Source organism: Prunus avium, chromosome 1, assembly GCF_965620075.1.
Source record: "Prunus avium chromosome 1, drPruAviu1.hap1.1, whole genome shotgun sequence".
In the NCBI taxonomy this organism is placed as follows: Eukaryota; Viridiplantae; Streptophyta; class Magnoliopsida; order Rosales; family Rosaceae; genus Prunus; species Prunus avium.
In genome coordinates this window covers 3,406,141-3,424,737 of record NC_142284.1, presented here as the reverse complement: position 1 = coordinate 3,424,737, position 18,597 = coordinate 3,406,141, and the positions used below count along the sequence as shown (strand labels likewise).

The window sequence follows — 18,597 nt, the reverse complement described above, 5'->3', positions numbered from 1 at the left end:
ACGGTCACTGATTGTGCTAGATGTGGGCATTTTGTTCTGTATAGTTCTATGCCAGCTACGATTTGTGGCAAGGAAAGAAAGAGAATAAACCAACCTTGTGTTATGTTACATTTTATGATCTGCCTCAGTGGAGTGGGCAGCTAGGCTCTACTTACTCCTGTCAAGTAGGCTTTGTTGCGAGGTCTAAACCTCATGGCAACATTTTGTTGTTCAGCATCAACAGAAAGCTAAATGATAAAAAATATATATTACTTTTGTGTCTTATGGTTTTTTTTTTATAAAAAAAGCAGATGAAGAAAACAGGCAGTTTTTCCCGGAAGCTTGTTCGATCCAGAACACAGATAATAAAATAACTGCTAACAATAAAAGAAGAAAGAAAAAAAAACAGAAACCCAGCAATACTTTGTATGCTGAATTGTGAAGCCTGATCATATGACAGAACAATCAGTATGGTGAAGCTGAAGGGAAGCCTTTGTATGGATCGGTGAAGGACGGAGTGTTGCCGGGACGCGAAAACACAATCTACATCACAGACGAACAGTTTGCAACTCTTTAGTTGTGGATCCAAAGAGCTTAAAATATCTGAAAATTGCAGGAACATATATGTAATGTGTACCTGGTAATTTCCAAGCGTATATGTCTTAAAACCAGCAGCAGAGTAATCAAAATAATATTCCCATGTCCGGATGAAATTCTCATTGAACCCAAGAGCCAGTATTTCACTACAAACATCCAAGCCATTGTGCCAACGTTAAAATCCCAAACTTCAGTTACATATGTACATATATACATGTATGTCTAAAAACAATTTTTATTAGAGAATAAATTCAGTAAATGCATTTTGCAGCAAAAGAAAAGCACAGAGAGCAACAAGCAGCAATGATAAGTTTATGTTTCTTTGGGGAGGATTATTGCAGTTTACATGATTTTCTTCTTACCTATGTCTCTCCAAGAAATTTTTTCTCCAACATCTCAGTGTCTGGTGGTAATGGATTCCAATGTTTTCCAAGTGCTCCACACTGCAGTAATGGAATTCCCGAAAGTCGAATAAAAATATGTACAAGCAAGTTAAACCTAACCATGAAATTGTTGTCATGATAACAGATCATACCAGAGTCTGGAAGAAGCAGCCATTGCTGATGTTACCCTACTTAATGAAGGTAGACATCCACCAGGAAAAATATATTCCTTTATGAAGTCTGAACTTCGTCTGTACTCATCGTAACGTTCATCCGGTATTGATATGAACTGAAGCAAGATCAACAGCCCTTAACTATTAGCAACATGTTGGATGCTACCGTTTATAGGAGTTGATGTTTTTAGTCAAAATAGTCGAACAACTATATTTAACTAGTTATAGTTCTACCTTGGGACAGCATTATATGGGATGTTACCTGTAAAACAAGAAGGCCATTATCTGCTAGCACAGATTCACAGCAAGCAAAGAATTCGTCCATATATTCATGCCCCACACTTTCGAGCATCTCGCTGAAAAATCCACCGCAGGTCAAGATATTTTCGAGGAATATTATTAATAAATTAAATTTGTTTGGATCAGTACTCACCAAGATATAATTCTGTCGTATTTATAGTTAGAAAGTTGCCTATAGTCGCACAGAAGAAATCTGATGCGGTCCTGGAAGAAATTTAGTTGAAATTATGCATGAAAGGCTTTTCTAAGTACGCCTCAAGCATTGACATGCATCTAGCAGCATGTGCATGTGCTTATATATAAGCATGGAATTTACAAAATTTTATACCTGAAGGCCAGCATGTTTCACTTTCTTTTGTGCATATTTGAGTTGTTCCTCAGACAGAGTGATGCCAGTGTATTTACAACCAGTTTGTTTGACAACTTCAATTGCTAAGCTCCCCCAACCGCATCCGATCTCTAGAACTTCATGGTTCTTCTCAATTCTAGCCTAGATTAATTCAAAGGAAAAACAGATTGGAATAGCGCACAGAAAAGGATATCGAAAGCTCACAATTCTTACATAAAAGACTCACCTTTTCAATGAGAAGAGAGATTTTCCTTAGCTGTGCAGTCTTTAAATCTTCATCTTCAGTCTATAAAATAATTCAATACAGAAAAAAATATATATATAAATTAAACTACAATACACCTTTTTTCATGCTAGGTTTACTGTAAACTGGATGGAAACTGATGATTCTGACCTTAAATACAGCACTGGAATATGTCATTGTTTCATCCAAGAACAGCGAAAATAGATCATTACTCTGCAACACACAAAAAGGTAATAATCAGCTTGTGCATGCCTGATTTTAATTGAATTCAGTACCTTAAATGAAAACAAACTAAATCTCTGTGAAAACTAAATCCAGGTCATAAATTGTATACCAGGTCATAATGACGAGAGATGTTCCTGCGCGCCTGTGTGAGAGTATTTTGCCTTGAAACATGCTGAAAGAAGTACTTTGCTGAGGCTATACTAGCTGTGAATAACAATGGCGTCCACCATCCCCTATAGCAAACAAAGGTGAGTCCTGAGCTCACTGAGATTCTGATGACTACTAGCTATATCATAATTCAAGTTTAAGCTGGTAACCAAGTCTCATCAAACCTTTTCTTGTTCAATTTTGAGTCAGAAGAATTTGAATCTCTGTTGGCAATGAGAATCTGGAAAATGAATCAGCAAGACGATAACTTATGTGAATTGGCAAAGTAACCAAATGATTTTGCACTGGACACTGATCAATTATCTTACCATAAAAAGATTTAGAAGGCCTTTGTCTTTATCAATGAAAGAAAAATCCCCGTTGATATATGCATCTGCGAGGCCTAAATCAGCCTGTGTCATTACCTGACAAATGCATTCTACTACTTATGAGTGGAAGTGATTAAGAAGTTTTCCTTTTAATTTCAATACCATGCAGTTTATAATTCCCATTAAAAATAAGTGTAAAAATCAAACTAAGAATGCATACCTTCCAGTAAAACTGAGGAGTATGAACTCTAAGAACACATTTTAGAGAACATCCTTTTCTGGTTCCCTCAAAGTTGAAAATTGTACCTCCTTCCTCTAATAAACTATAGGAGGAGAAGGCACAATATATTAATAATCTCCATAAAAGATAAAACTTATTCCACATAATGAAAGAAAATTAAAGGAGTATGTAGTGGGGATGCATATGAATCTCATTCTTATGACAAGAAGAGTAGAATGAGATAATTGACACATGGAATGCAGATCACTAACTACAAGCTTGTGATTTATATGATTTAGCTTGAGCTTTATAGTGAAGAAAGTCTAGAATATTAGCCTTTTAGTATTACTCACATTAAACATCCAGTAGAAATATAATTTCTAAGAAACCTAGTAACAAAAAGGCGTGCCCCTGTTTCTGTCAGTGACGGAACCATGTGTTTTGGGTTGCTCAAGAGGGCACATCCTTTTCCAAGCATATCGTGTGCTGCAGCCATTCCAGCCTGCAAAGTAGAACACTTCACTGTTAAGCTGAATTCCACTAATTTGATATAATCTTGAAGAGACCTTGGAGAAAACATAGGTTTGGTAGCCCTTCTTCCAAATGGCTGGGGCTTTTATATAGTCAGCATTGTATCGCTCAGCCGAAAATGAATAAAATTACCTAGGATGTCAATCATTCTTTCATATCTTACCATATAACATATTTGAATTGGTTATACAACAAAATGATCTTTAAAAACTTATTCCATCATGTCATACCTTTAGTCCATCCTCATGGAAGCCATAACCTGAAAAAGAAAAATATAACTTACACTCAGCGGATTTTACAACACACCAAAAGATCAGCTCTGAGCGATGAAAATGTCGTAATCATCTCTTTAATGCAAGATAGAGCAAAACATAATTCTGGCCACCAGAGAATAAACCTCACCCTGGTATGCTCCACAAAACCAAATTCCTCTCTTTCCTTGAATGCGATGAAGCTCAAGTGAAGCTTTCGATGCAGCAACAGATGGGACTGGATGGCTTGTTGACCACTTAAGCAAGGTATGTTCTGGTGTAAGATCTGGGTTGAGAGTCACAAGAAATGGTAGACCTTTTTCATCAATGTTCTGCACATTCAGAAATTCCAGGGAATGGTTAAATCATTTAACAGGGAAGGGAAAAAATTCTAGGAGTTCTTCAACTTTCTACTTCTCCTAACAAAATGAGGCTAAACATCAAACCTATTGGATCAAAGTCCATATTTTTATTGTTTCATTTGATGTTGAGAACTGATATGAACTTTATTTCTCATAAGTTGAACACATTATTTACCTGAAGCACATTGAGCCAGTATGTCAAGCATACTTTGTTGCCATTACTTCCGAGAAAATTCCATGCACTCCATGCTGCTGGGTTTTGGGGCATTAAAGTTTTGTCACGATGCAGGAAAATATCACTGCCAATAGAGAGTTGAACAATGATTGTGCATTGAATGAATTAGCTATAGGAGATCACAGGCCAAAGCCAAATCAACTTCAGCATATAACCCATTTTTCCCAAACCAAAGAAAGGCAGAGAAAGCACATGAACAAGTACACTATTACAAATTGATCATATTCTGAGTACACTTCAAGTGTCCTAGTCCTAAGCCCTGAGGAGCAACAATTACCATCTTCCAATCAAAATGACACTTACCGAATAAATATGAAGAAAGAAAATGGTCACTTTGGGAAAAAAATGAAATGAAAATTGAACTTAATTGTCACTGCAAATGATAATTCAATGAGGGAAAGGAAAGTGTACCTGTATACATATTGAAAAGCACCAAGTACTCTCAACTCATCTGATGTTGCCTGGTCTCCTAGGATTCTCACAGCGTCTGGGGCGTGGACAGCCATTACGCAGCCATCATATATTTCCTCTAAACCATCACCAGAGAGTACACTGCAACCTGCTATCTCTCATATAAACTCTGTTAATACAATGAGGTTATAGTTCTGGTAGATATAATGCATGGTTAGTTTCATATAAAACCAAACTTATCAGGCATAGCTCATAAAATCCACTCAATATACTAGCAAACTGAACCAAGAATTTTTTATTATAATCCTACATGAATTCATACAATAGCAAATCAAGAAATGGAAATAAATTTAATTACTCACCCTCATCAGTTGTGGAAACCCTATGTACCTCAGAGCTAGTTCTTATCTGACACCCTTTACTTTCCAGCACTTCTCTGACCTGAAATGTTAACCAAACATCAGCCACAGGGAACATTTACTTCAAAAATGAGGCAAGCAATATTGGGTGATTCAGCAACAAAATTAAGACCTTCTTGACATAACAATGTGAACGCCATCTGACAGTAAGCCACTGTGGGCGGCCAAATAGCTGCAAAACCAAACCAGGCCAAGGCAAGAACGTAAGTACCTATAGGCATGAAAACTCTCAAAGCATACAAATTGGGAAAGCATAATTTAATATAAAGGTTTCTTTTTTTAATACACGCGATAGTCTAAACTACAAGGAGAGGGGGTTTCGCACACGCATACTACCAACCAAGGTGCCATGGGGGTTCAAACCTGAGAACACTAGTTTGCAAGTCAATGCCTTTTTCCACTGGGCTAGACCCGTTGACATACAAAGGCTTTTAAGGTCAGCTAAAAGGAGAACAAAAATAATGTACCTGAAGTAGATGATGGTTTCGACAAAATGAGAGAACAGAGAAGGCTGAGAAGCTCATAACCCCTTCTGAAGGGCAAGACCAGATTGAACCACATACTGGAACCTGCAGATATTTTCCACCAAGGAACGGATTAACTTAACTGGAAACAGGTGACTTGAAAAGCTCCAACTAAAGATGTTACAGAAATTAATGGTTCAGTGATCTCACAAGATAAGCCTTCTGAAATAATTCAGAGTAGCCTCGTGACTTGATAAACTGCCCCAAGGTTTCATTGCGATCAATGTCCGGGTTGTTCCCGAGCTCCTCAAGGTAACTGGAACAGGAAATAAAATAGAAACATACACATATATTGCATCACTAAGATATATAACTGCAATAAACCCAACATTTTTATATGCCCGACTCTTGTACCATTTCATTTCGTTATAATATGCGTGAGCGGCATGGTTGATATGTCATGGACCTAGTATGTAACAATAACATTAATAATAAATACACGTGTTATAATATGAGTGCATACCGAAGAATTTCTCCAAAAAGTTTATATCCGACTCTACATGAATCTAGATCATTAATGAGATTGATTCTTGTCTAAATGTGTGATCTAAATTCACGATACCATAAAAATTACAATTTTTCTGCAAATTTAATACATAATGCGCAGGATGATCATTAAAGTTACTTACTTGATTGCATCATGTTTAAACTTGGTGATTTCTCGAAGCATTTGCCAAAAGTATGGATTGAACAAGTTCCTCTTTTGTGCAAACAAGCTTGACAAGCCATTTCGACTGCCCCATTCACAGCCTTGCCCTTTGTCTAAGCTCGCTGAGAAGGACATATCAGATGTCTCCATATCAACTCCAAGGCTCTCAAACAACTCCATCATATTTGGATAGGTTACCTGTCCAATTTTCAAACCATCAATTTATTTATTTTTTCTTGCTAGAGTATCCAAATTCGACATCGAAAATTCCAAGTCTTGCATTACGAAACATAAACTCTTGGAACTCCCTACCATTATCAATTAGTTTTGGATTTGATCAAACCTCAACATCTAAATCAGAACTTAAATAACTGAGAGAGAGATTCTTTATTTATTTTTAAAACTTAATTTAAAAAAAATTTATATGATTAAATCCTAAGATTAACTAACCAAAATATATATATTTTTATAGCTAAATACAATTTAATTTTTTTTTAAAAACTTAATATAAATGAAACGGGTGTCAGCATTGTACACCTTTATTTGTCAGCATCAAATTAAAAGTAGAGACCACATTTATTTTGTTAGTACAGCTTTGTGTGACTATTGTTAGATGTATAAATTCATTCATTTACATTCATATCAGTTGAGAAAAACCAACACTGCAGTCTGCATACGTGAGTTAGGTGACTAAGGAGTGAGCCCGTTTCTTTGCACGCAAGGTTCAATCTCTCTTTACATAAATTCAATTAATTTAGTGTAGTTTAGATTGTTGCTTGTATTTAAAAGAAAAAAAAAACCCAACACTAATGGTAGTCCTTAGTCAACCGAAAGGACATAAAATGCAAGAAAAAAAAAGGCCCCATTAATTCATAATTAGAACATGTTTACTTCTGTGAGTGAAATGAGCATTGTAATTATTCAGTTATTCTCATTTCTTATTTCTCCGCATTTATTGACATATAAGGAATCAAAAATTAAGTGGGTTACACATTAATTCATTATTTGATTGAGGGGAATTAGTCGGTCTCATATCCATTTATTTATTTACCAATTGGTAAATTCAGAAATTTTCTTTCCTAGAGGCAAGAACCTATAAAATCTAGCCTAGCATGCACAGGCTATTGGAGCCTACCAACAACCTGTAAAGACTGGCCTAATGCAGCCCAAGTCTCAGCCATTCCTTTGCCCCCCTTCCCTACTTTAGCCTTCTTTGAGGCATTTTATCAAAGAACATATCATGAAAACTTGACACCTTTAAAACTTGATATCAAAGAATAGTTGTTGCCATGGCAATGGGTGGAAACACCACAATTTTTTGCAAAGGCAGCCACTATTTACTTGAATAGTAGTTGCCCTAGCCCCCCTTGCCATGGCAAAGGACAAACTGGTGAAAGTGCTCTTATGGGTGTAGATAAGATTGAATGAGGCTAGTGCCTTCACTGGCTCCTTACTAGATCCGCCAAGGGCGGAACCAGAAATTTTTTAACGGGTGGGCTAGCTAAAGTTATTAGCTTAAAATCTAATGCTCTTTTTATTTTATTTTTATACTTACAATTTCTATATTTTTCTAGAAATAAAAGTATACATTAAATCATATAAACTACGCACATAGGGTGACACCACAATAGAAAAGTGGATCAAACTCTCCCTCTCTCCCCCAAGTGCACTCGGGTTCAATTCGCTAGTTCATAACTCCTTTGACTAAAGTTATTAGCCATCAAATCCAATTTTTATACATATTATTTGACATCTCCATTGGAGGTGCCCTTAACTGAGCAAACAAATTAAATATAAGATGATTGTAGGTCTATAGGTTGAGTGGACAAGGGGTTATTAGGCTACATTTGGGTGGACTACTAATCTTTTATAGAGTGAAATCACATAAAAATACATATAATATTTTTAAATATTTTTTAAAGGCTACCTGGGCTAGAGCCCATGGTAGCCTTGTTGCTAGTTCCGCCCATGCCGCCAATACCTACCTAAGTTACTCGATTCATGACTTTTCTCATTTCAAGTAAACATGTACTATTACTAATCTACATTGTAAATACCTAATCATAAACTCCTAGGCTACTTCTAATATGGACGGGATTGAGAGAGTTGCCTAACAGACAACTGATAACTCTTTTGTTGGTCCCACTGGCAGTGCGAACGTTATCAACTGCAAATTAAATAAAGAGGCCAAGGACCGGCAGTAACCGCTGAAGAGTGGGGACCATATATGTAATGTCCTTTCCAAATGCCTCCAATCCAACAACCCATTTCACATGTTTAATGACGTGCTTATAATAATTTAATATTAAGCTACCAACAAAGTGTACTAAAATATAAAATAATTACTCTCATTCCTTAAGAGAGGTCAAGGGTTCGATCCCTACTCTCGTACGGAGTCACCACTTTGGCCAACACTTTACCCCTTACGGGCCGACCCGGTGTGAGTGGGGATTAGTCTGGGTTGTGGTTAAGGCTTAAAGGTGCCACCCATAGTTGGGGCCCATCCAGGACCACCTCATGGTTTAGACAAAAAATAAAATAAAATAAAATAAAATAATTAAAACAAGTGTACTAAAATATTAAATAATTAAAACAAGAAAATAAGAGCTAATATCCATAAATAAATAAAAAGTTATTTTAATAAAGATGAAATTAAAGTAAAAATACAGATTAAGTGTAAGCGCGGATGAAAGACTAATTATGTCTTTAAAGTTAAGGGAAATAAATTTTGGAAAAAACAAAAATATCAATTTTTAGCCCCAACATAGGGGACCCTTCGTTTGCATGGGAACCCATCACTACTCCCACTTTTTCCCCATTTGAAAAAAAAATAAATTCTATCAGCTCCAATTTTGCTTTTTATGAAGTTTTTAGCAAGGCAGGGTCATTTTCTCTGACCCAAAAAAAAAACTAAAGCAGGGTCACTTCAGCTCCTATTTAGTTAGGCTTGAGTTATTTTTTTAAAAATTAAAATTTTAGTAAATAAATTAAAGTTTAAAATAATACTTGAAAAAAATTCAGGTTTTTATTAAAATAAAAAATTAAGTTTCAAGGTTTAAAGTTTGAATAGTAAAATTGCAGGGAGTTTGTAGTTTAAGTGGCTAAGAGTATTTATCCATGAACCTGAGGTCCTAGGTTCGATTCCGCCCTCCCCAATATCATTTGTATGAAGAAAACAAGTTTAAATAGTAAAACATAAACCAAACAGAATGTATATAAACTAACCTAATCAAACAAACTTAAACCTTATAAAAGTTAAGTGTTTTTTTGTTTAGAATGATAAAAGTTAAGTTTTAGTATTTTAGTTTTTTTTTTTTTTTTTTATAGAATGATTTAAACGATGCTTAAAATATGTTTACATATGCATAATTTTTTTTTCCTTATACAAACGATATTGAAAGGGGGAGAATCAAAACTCAAACATACATAACAATAAAGAAAAATGAGATTTTATTCGCAAAAATAAGCAAAGACATTGAGATAATAATTACTTACACGATTGAAGACCATAAAGCCAAGGTCCAAATCAACACCATCAAATGTGACAGTCCTGGCATGGCCGCCCAAGTAGTCATCCTTCTCAAACAACACCACCTCCGCCCCTTCTTTTGCAAGAACATAAGCTGAACCCAAACCACTAATCCCAGCACCAATCACTGCCACTCTCATCTTTTCTCTCTGCATTTGAATTTAAAACTGCAAAAGAAAGTAAAGGAAAATAAGTTGAATGGAAGGCCTAAATTCAGGCACATTAACCTTACTCAAACACACAAAAATTCCACTGTTTTTCCTCAAATGCAGACTTCATGTTATACTTTATGCAGAGAAATTTAAAGCTCTAAAACTTACCACAAAGTTTGAAGCACTTCCAAGTTGTTGGAGTATAATTTTCAGATCCAAAAGCCTAAAACCCTCGAAACATAACAGGCATTCCCCTAAACCCTCTTCCTTCTTCTCTCTTCTCTTTGATTGGAGGAGGAGAAACTAATGCAGCACCGAAAAAGGAACCAAAAGGCCACTAAAACTCTCTCTCTCTCTCTCTCTCTCTCTCTGTGCATAAATAGATAAGACAAGTAAGGTCCAGGAACATGTATAGCATAAACATGAAAAAAGACAAGCAAATTGTGAGAAAAATGAACTCATTACATTATTGTCACATAATTAATTGATTAGGTATAAATTACTTCATTAATTCGTTTCTAAATTTAACTTACAGTGAATCAGAACACTGCATCTCCGTATTTTAGTAATTACTGGAACACAAAAGTTGGCTTTTGATATGATTTCTAAAAAGATGGAGCAAGGACAGTGGTAGTTGTCTTCTGTCGGATTGTGGCGAGCCAATAAAGATTCTAAGTAATGTATTACCATCCACTCATTTTTGGTTGCCTGGTTGTTGCCAAGTTTCATCGAAACTTGAAACTTGGTCATCAATTAGACACCATATATCCAAATCGGCCTCCCAGTCAAATATTTTGATGTTTAATTTTCTGCCACCGAGAAAAACGTGCATGTGTTTGAATTTGAAATGAAGAAAATTAAACTCGATTTTTTTTTATTATATAAAAAAGCGATAGAATTTTATTAGATCAATAGGAAAAAAATATAAAAAAGCGACAGAATTTTTTTATTAATGTTTTTAAAAAAAATGTTTTAAGATGACGTGTTGTCAATTTTGTAGCCTCTAGATATATTTTAAATGAAATAACATATTTAGAATAAAAGCCAAACAGATCTTCACAAAGAAAAATCGAGCAGAGAATCGGGATCCTATCTCTTATCTCATTTGTTTTTAACAAGGCAGTTTGTTTCATTGATCATCAATTTTGATACTTTGTGTGGCAATAATTTAATGACTTATTGTCTGCGGTGGGCATGGGGTTCTCGGAGAAAAGCAACGTGGTGTGGTACTGGTAAACTTGCCATACAACTTGGACACGGCTCGCGGAGATGTTTGTTTTTTATTTTTTATTTTTTATCTCCGGAAGCTTCTTCCATATAATTGATTTCAGCCAACATTCGTACAAATTATCACTAGACAAGTCAATATATCATAGAGCTTACGTGTAGTCAGAAATTTTATTAAAGAGGGTTAATCCTTAAACAATTATTTTAGAACTGCAATGCCCAAAAAACAAACCCTCACGCAAGCTACCTAAAAACAAAAAAGAAAGCTACAAAATCATATTTTTAAATTATAGAATCCTCAATATATCTATTTTAATTACTTAAAAAAAGGAGTTCTCATAAACAAATGATATCTAAATTATAGAGCTTATAATCTATATATATAAAGCAAAAGGCAGAGAATGGTGAAATATTCAAAATACCAGAAAATGCCCTTTGTTAATGCAAACATTAAGAATTGAAATTATTAATTAAACAAGAATAATATGGTAAATTCACACTCTTTCATATTAAAAAAAATTCAAATTAAAAGAAAAATTAGATAACATATCCTATTTTAAGAGAACACAACTACCCATTATCCTTTTTAATTCTAAAATAAATTTAATTTTTTTTAAAAAAAACATCTCACAGGCGCGGAAGCGCGTGCAGAGAGGCTAGTATGAATTAAAGAAGATGAAAACACCATTTTATGAGATAGAGATGCTACAAGTAGAAAAGTGTCAACCATACTCAGGTAAAAAACAAATTTTTTTTTTTTTTTTAACCAAGGTGGTTGGTGTGAGTGGTTCGGCACTCTCATTCCTTAAGAGAGGTCAGGGGTTCGATCCCTGCTCTCGTACGGAGTCACCACTTTGGCCAACACTTTACCCCTTACGGGCCGACCCGGTGTGAATGGGGATTAGTCTGGGTTGTGGTTAAGGCTTAAAGGTGGGGCAAAAGCCACAAATAACAAGGCCACTGCTGTAAAATAGTGGTGTCCACAAAAGAAGTTTGTATTGACGCTGGTGTTCACAAAAAGAATTTGCATTAGCACTTTAGTATATTGAGCACGAAAATTGTCAATACAAACTTCTTTTGTGGACACCAATGTCAGGATGACATATTATAATAGGCTTATTTAGCTACATGCCCCCTGTGCTTTTCAACTTGTCTTAGATTACCACCTGTGTTTGCAAACGTCTCAAAATACCCCCCAACGTTTAAAAAAGGGTCTCAACTTACCCGTTCCGTCAGTATTTTTGACGTTCCGTTACAAGCTTTGGGCCCCACTTCGTTTTAATCTTTAACCTCTTCGAATTAGGGTTTTTCACTTTCAGAGAGGAGGAAATTGGGTATTTGGGTGAGAAGGGGAGATTTGGAGAAGGCTAGGGCTTTTGCAAAATCTGAGGTGGGGTTCGAATTTTGGAGAATCTGGAGAAGTTGCAGCCCATTAAGCTCGACAGATTCTCAAATATGCTGGGAATGTCCAGAATCAACCCCCTATCTCTCTCTTCCTCTTTCCTCACCTCCTCTCTCCACCTCCCTCGTATTTCTCTCTTCCTCTCCTGGCGTCGACTGGATTTGGCTATCGGTGACGACTTCAAGTGGAGGTGGCACACTGTCATCGCAACCCCAGTGAATTGGACTGAAGAAAAAAAAGGGCTTGCTCAACTTACTGCCAGCATTCCCAGGCATTTGTACCTCCTCCTCTTTCTTCTTCTCAATTGGCTTCCCCATTGATATTTCAAGAATATGCAGCCAAAGAAGAAGAACCCAAAACCAAGGAGAAAGAAAAAAAAATATCCCAGAAAAATCAGAGGAAGAGATGCAGCCAAAGAAGAAGAGCCCAAAACCAAGAGATGATATGAGGAGAGAGATGGAGAAAGAGAAACAGAGGAAGAGAGAGAGGGGAGTTGATTCTGGAGTTAAAACGAAGTGGGGCCCAAAGTTTGTAACGGAACGTCAAAAATACTGACGGAACGGGTAACGTGAGACCATTTTTTAAAGGTTGGGGGGTACTTTGAGACGTTTTAAAACCCGGGTGGTAATCTGAGACAAGTTGCAAAGCACAGAGGGCATGTAGCTAAATAAGCCATTATAATATGAGTTGATTTTATAACATAAGTGGGTGGATGGGTAACACTGCAGAACAGTGTTACAATGATGTAGTGCAAAATTCCCCAAACAGAGAAATAGCAAACATGAGGTGTAGATAGAGCCACTACGTCAAGCCTTCGTGGCAAGTAGAGCGCATAAACATAAACAGAAAAGAAAGACAAATTACAGTTAAAAAACTGCTCTTAATTACCAAACAGAGATTAGTGGATAATAATGTAGGGAAACCAACAATTTTCTGGTACACCAAGGCAAGTACGTGTGAAGCTAAATCAAATCATTCTCCAAATGAGCTGGAGTGTAAGTAGAATCTAACAACAAGATCAATCTGTTTGTTTGATGAATACGAATATTAATTAATCTAATCCAAGATTAGCAAAAACAAAAACAATTAAATAAATAATTAAGAGAGTAATAATAATAATTAAGAAGGAGCAGAAATATTCGGAAGCGACTTTGCTATCTATGTCGCATTGCATCTCGTTTTCTTCGCACAACAGCGTTTTGGTTCTCTCCTGTATTTGGCTCTCGCTTCTCTTTCCTCGCACAAAACCGCTGTCATAAATCATAACCAATCGAACACAACACCAACCAAATCATCTCACACACACGCACACCTCTCAAATCCTCTCTCCTTTTTATTTTTTTTTTCTCCTCTTTTAAGAGAGAAATGCCCGCTTTGTCTCCCCCGCCGGATATCTGACTCCGACCGCTACATCTCTCCTTTCGTAGCCTGCCGCCGCAGCTGCCATGGGCCCAGGCCACCAGTACCACGCTCGTCGTGACTCCCTATGCAGCTCCTTCCTCGCCCCCCGCCCCGACTACCACGACTCCGACCCCGACCTCATCTGGCCCTTTGGCAAGCTCGAGGGCATAGACCGCGATGACGTACGCGAGACCGCGTACGAGATCTTTTTCACCGCGTGTCGTTCGGCCCCCGGCTTCGGGGGACGAACCGCCCTCGTCTTCTACTCTAACCACGAGAACAATAATAGCACTAGCAACAACAATGGTGGTGGCGATGGGGGTGGGTCCGGATCGGGGTCGAAGCCCAATGGGGTGGTGACGACCCCGACGAGTCGGGTGAAGCGGGCGCTTGGGCTGAAGATGCTCAAGCGGTCGCCGTCGAGGAGGATGGTGTCGGGCGCCGGAAATGGTGGATGGTCTAGTCCCTCCTCTCCGAATGGATCGAATAGTAGTGGGTCCCCCGGAATATCGTTCACAGTGCCACCGTCGAGGCCGAGGCGGCCGATGACGTCGGCCGAGATCATGAGGCAGCAGATGAGGGTCACGGAAGGTAGCGATAATCGGCTCCGGAAGACGCTCATGAGGACCCTCGTAGGCCAAGTACGTATTCATTTCTATTTTCTATGTATATAAACATGCAATGTGTGAGTCAGGTGCGTTTGTTTGCATGATAATTAATGAATATAAAATATAAAATTTAGACACAAAGTGATATAAAATGTATCGTAGGAATTTACAATGCCTTGATTGCACATTGAAGATGGTGAATCTCAGTTTCGTTACAATTGTGATTCTTTTCTTCCCTGTTTGTAAATATGCTACAAATAATTTTACTCATCGTCTTAATGAGCAGATGGGTAGGCGAGCAGAGACCATAATCCTCCCACTCGAGCTCCTTCGGCACCTAAAGCCCTCCGAATTTAACGACCCCCACGAGTACCATTTCTGGCAAAAGCGGCAACTCAAGATCCTCGAAGCCGGCCTCCTTCTCCACCCTTCAATCCCACTAGACAAGTCCAACACATTCGCCATGCGTCTTAGAGAGATCATAAGAACGGTTGACACCAAAGCCATAGACACTGGAAAGAACTCAGACACCATGAGAACCCTTTGCAACTCTGTTGTCTCCTTATCATGGCGCAGCTCCAATGGAACTCCAACAGATGTTTGTCATTGGGCTGATGGCTACCCCCTCAACATCCACATCTATATTTCTCTTCTCTATTCAATCTTCGATATCAGAGACGAGACATTAGTACTCGATGAAGTCGATGAGCTCCTCGAGCTCATGAAGAAGACATGGTCGACATTGGGGATCACTAGGCCTATACACAACGTGTGCTTTACATGGGTTTTGTTTCAGCAATATGTCTCAACCGCGCAGATTGAGCCTGACCTTTTGTGTGCTGCACATGCCATGTTGGCTGAAGTTGCGAACAATGCCAAGAGGCCTGATAGGGAGGCTTTGTATGTGAAGATCTTGTCTTCGGTGTTGAGCTCTATGCAGGGGTGGGCAGAAAAGAAATTGTTGAGCTACCATGATTATTTCCAGAGGGGAACAGTTGGCCAAATTGAGAACCTTCTCCCTTTGGCCTTGTCTTCTTCCAAGATCTTGGGTGAAGATGTTACAATCACAGAAAGGGGAGGAGGAGTGAAAGGTGATATTAAGGTGGTGGACAACTCCGGTGATCGTGTGGATTACTACATTCGATCTTCCATGAAAAGCGCTTTTGCAAAGGTATTTATGTGCTCCTTAATTACTACTATATTTTGAGTAATGTTAACTAGTTTTTGATATGTTGTTGGGTTTTTAGGGTGAACAACAAAGTGATTTTATTTATTCAACAATAGATGGGTACAAGGCTTTATAGAGGACTAGGCTTCTTGGCTTTCAACAACTAGAAACTGTTTACTAGGCTTATTGGCCTTTTTCCTATTTTCTGGCTTATTGACCTCTTCTTTCTAGCTCACTTATACAAGAGGCAACACCTATTTATAGATATAGGCTGCCGCTATTATCCAAGTCGGTGGACTTGGCTTTCTTCTCATAGCCACTAGTTTACAAGATTTTTATTATGACTTTTCTAAAATGTCTTCAACAATTATATCTTAAAGCTTGACTTTGTCAAAGTTGGTGGATATTTCTTGAGGTTTCTACTTTTTTCTAGATTCTTCTAAATTCTTCAAGACAAGTGTTCATTAAATTTAACAGTTATGTTGTCAGACTGTTAATTAAAATTGCATATTCTAATGTGACTTCACTTAATCAACCGTTGTGATTCACAATTTGGTGAGATAGCATGCTAGTGTGACAAGAGACATTTCCCATTATACATAGTGTTGTAAATAAGTGTGATTTGCTTCTAATCTTCCCTTTTTTGTGCCTTACAACAGATTATGGAAGCCGGGAATGTCACTGAAGTGGCAGAGGACGTCGTGACTGAAGCATTGCTTAATCTGGCCAAAGAGACAGAGGATTTAGCCTTGAAAGAGAGGGAGAGCTTCAGTCCCATACTGAAGAGGTGGCACATAACTGCAGCTGGGGTCGCAGCCGTGACACTGCACAATTGCTATGGAGCTGTACTAAAGCAATACTTAAATGGGGTCTCCACACTTACATCTGAGACAGTTGAGATATTGCAGAGGGCAGGAAAGCTGGAAAAGGTTCTGCTCCAAATGGTGGTTGAGGACTCTGCTGAATGTGAAGATGGTGGCAAAGCAATTGTGAGAGAGATGGTTCCATATGAAGTGGATTCAATCATTATGAACCTCTTGAAAAGATGGATTAATGAGAGATTGAAAGCGGGGAAAGAGTGTGTTAACAGAGCAAAAGAAAGCGAGGTAAGTTTTAAGCTTTGCTTTACAATCAAATCTTATTAAAATTGACTTACTTGAACAAGTTATCTGTGTTGCAGACATGGAATCCGAAGTCCAAATCGGAGCCATATGCACAATCAGCTGAGGAGCTAATGAAATTGGCCAAGGAAACAGTGGAGGACTTCTTTGAAATTCCAATAGGAATTACCGAAAATATAGTTCATGATCTTGCTAATGGGTTGGAACATCTTTTCAAGGACTATACCACATTTGTTGCTTCATGTGGTAAGATCATGGAGATACATGACATGTTTCTTAATATCCATATTTTTTATGTCAAAGTATATTTTGGTAGGAGTTTAAGATTCTTGGAAGCTTTTGAGTTAATCAAAGTCTTTCTATCTCAGGTTCAAAACAAAGTTATATCCCCACGCTTCCTCCTCTAACAAGATGTAACCGGGACTCGAAGTTCCTCAAACTGTGGAAAAAAGCTAGCCCATGTAGTATTGGAGCAGAAGATTGTCACCCAAATGGAATAAATGATGGTAACAATCCTCGCCCATCAACAAGCAGAGGAACGCAACGCCTCTACATCCGCCTCAACACCTTGCACTATCTTCTTTCCCACCTTCATTCTCTTGACAAAAACCTCTCCCTCTCCCCTAAAATAGTTCCTTCAACACCCCGTAGCCGTTGTTCCAACAGCCGCAGGAATCACGGCAATGCCTCTTCCTACTTTGAACTTGCCCACTTAGCCATCCAAGCAGCATGCCAACATGTCTCAGAAGTAGCTGCCTACCGCTTGATCTTCCTTGACTCAAACTCTGTCTTCTATGATAGCCTCTACCTTGGTGATGTAGCCAATGCACGAATTAAGCCTGCATTGCGGATTCTCAAGCAGAACCTGACTCTCTTGGGTGCAATCCTCACCGACAGAGCTCAGGCCTTGGCGATAAAAGAAGTAATGAGGGCCTCTTTTGAAGCGTTCCTTATGGTTTTGGTTGCTGGAGGAAGCTCCCGGGTGTTTTACCGAACTGACCATGAGATGATTGAGGAAGACTTCGACAGCTTAAAACGGGTTTTTTGCACTTGTGGAGAAGGGTTGATAGCCAAGGATGTGGTGGAACACGAAGGGGAGACAACGGAAGGGGTGATAGAATTGATGGGGCAATGTACTGAACAACTCATGGAAGATTTCAGCATTGTGACTTGCGAAACAAGTGGGATTGGAGTTGCGGGTTCAGGGCAAAGGCTGCCCATGCCTCCAACAACAGGAAGATGGAACAGGTCAGATCCAAACACAATATTGAGGGTTTTGTGCCACAGGAATGACAAAGCAGCAAACCAATTCTTAAAGAGGACATTCCAGCTAGCAAAGAGGAGGTGATGAGGATGAATTTTCATGTACATTTTGAAATCAGTGTGTTTGTATCCTTGGTGCATTCTAGTACGTATTAACTTCCAGCAGTGTGACCAAAAAGAAAATTTGAGGGAAATGTGAGGGGGCACATTGTATCCAAATTTCCTGAACTTTTAATGCTAAACCAATATATTGCTGGGGATTGAGAGATGATTGTACAAATTCGTTATCATTATTTGTAGGCATTGGGCAAATGGAGTTTGTGAAGGTCATTTTTCTTATCCTTCATCCAAGTTTACAAAACAAATTGAACTCTGAATATATTTGTCCTACCACCATT

General features: G+C 38.0%; 2 protein-coding genes across 3 annotated transcripts; one reads left to right on the top strand and one right to left on the bottom strand.

Moving 5' to 3' along the window:
* Window positions 1-232: 232 nt before the first annotated feature.
* LOC110745730 (uncharacterized) lies at window positions 233-10,397 on the bottom strand. 2 transcript variants are annotated; one of them, XM_021945856.2, is made up of 25 exons: window positions 10,178-10,397; window positions 9,824-10,024; window positions 6,309-6,526; window positions 5,830-5,935; window positions 5,623-5,724; window positions 5,268-5,327; window positions 5,099-5,177; window positions 4,737-4,887; window positions 4,266-4,389; window positions 3,880-4,060; window positions 3,708-3,736; window positions 3,300-3,448; window positions 2,947-3,049; window positions 2,727-2,822; window positions 2,583-2,638; window positions 2,360-2,483; window positions 2,176-2,238; window positions 2,008-2,067; window positions 1,761-1,922; window positions 1,566-1,636; window positions 1,395-1,488; window positions 1,112-1,248; window positions 939-1,019; window positions 617-722; window positions 233-522 (listed from the first exon to the last, which is right to left on the bottom strand). In XM_021945856.2, exons 2-25 carry the CDS (start codon window positions 10,010-10,012, stop codon window positions 445-447), a joined length of 2,619 nt encoding a protein of 872 aa, XP_021801548.1. In that variant the 5' UTR covers window positions 10,013-10,024; window positions 10,178-10,397; the 3' UTR covers window positions 233-444. The 2 variants fall into 2 exon arrangements, with proteins under 2 accessions (XP_021801548.1, XP_021801549.1); XM_021945857.2 differs by having other exon boundaries at window positions 4,737-4,884.
* Window positions 10,398-13,812: 3,415 nt separating this feature from the next.
* On the top strand, window positions 13,813-18,479 carry LOC110745720 (protein unc-13 homolog). Its single transcript, XM_021945845.2, has 5 exons — window positions 13,813-14,680; window positions 14,934-15,818; window positions 16,475-16,921; window positions 16,996-17,182; window positions 17,305-18,479. Exons 1-5 carry the CDS (start codon window positions 14,084-14,086, stop codon window positions 18,282-18,284), a joined length of 3,096 nt encoding a protein of 1,031 aa, XP_021801537.1. The 5' UTR covers window positions 13,813-14,083; the 3' UTR covers window positions 18,285-18,479.
* The last annotated feature ends 118 nt before the right edge of the window (window positions 18,480-18,597 follow it).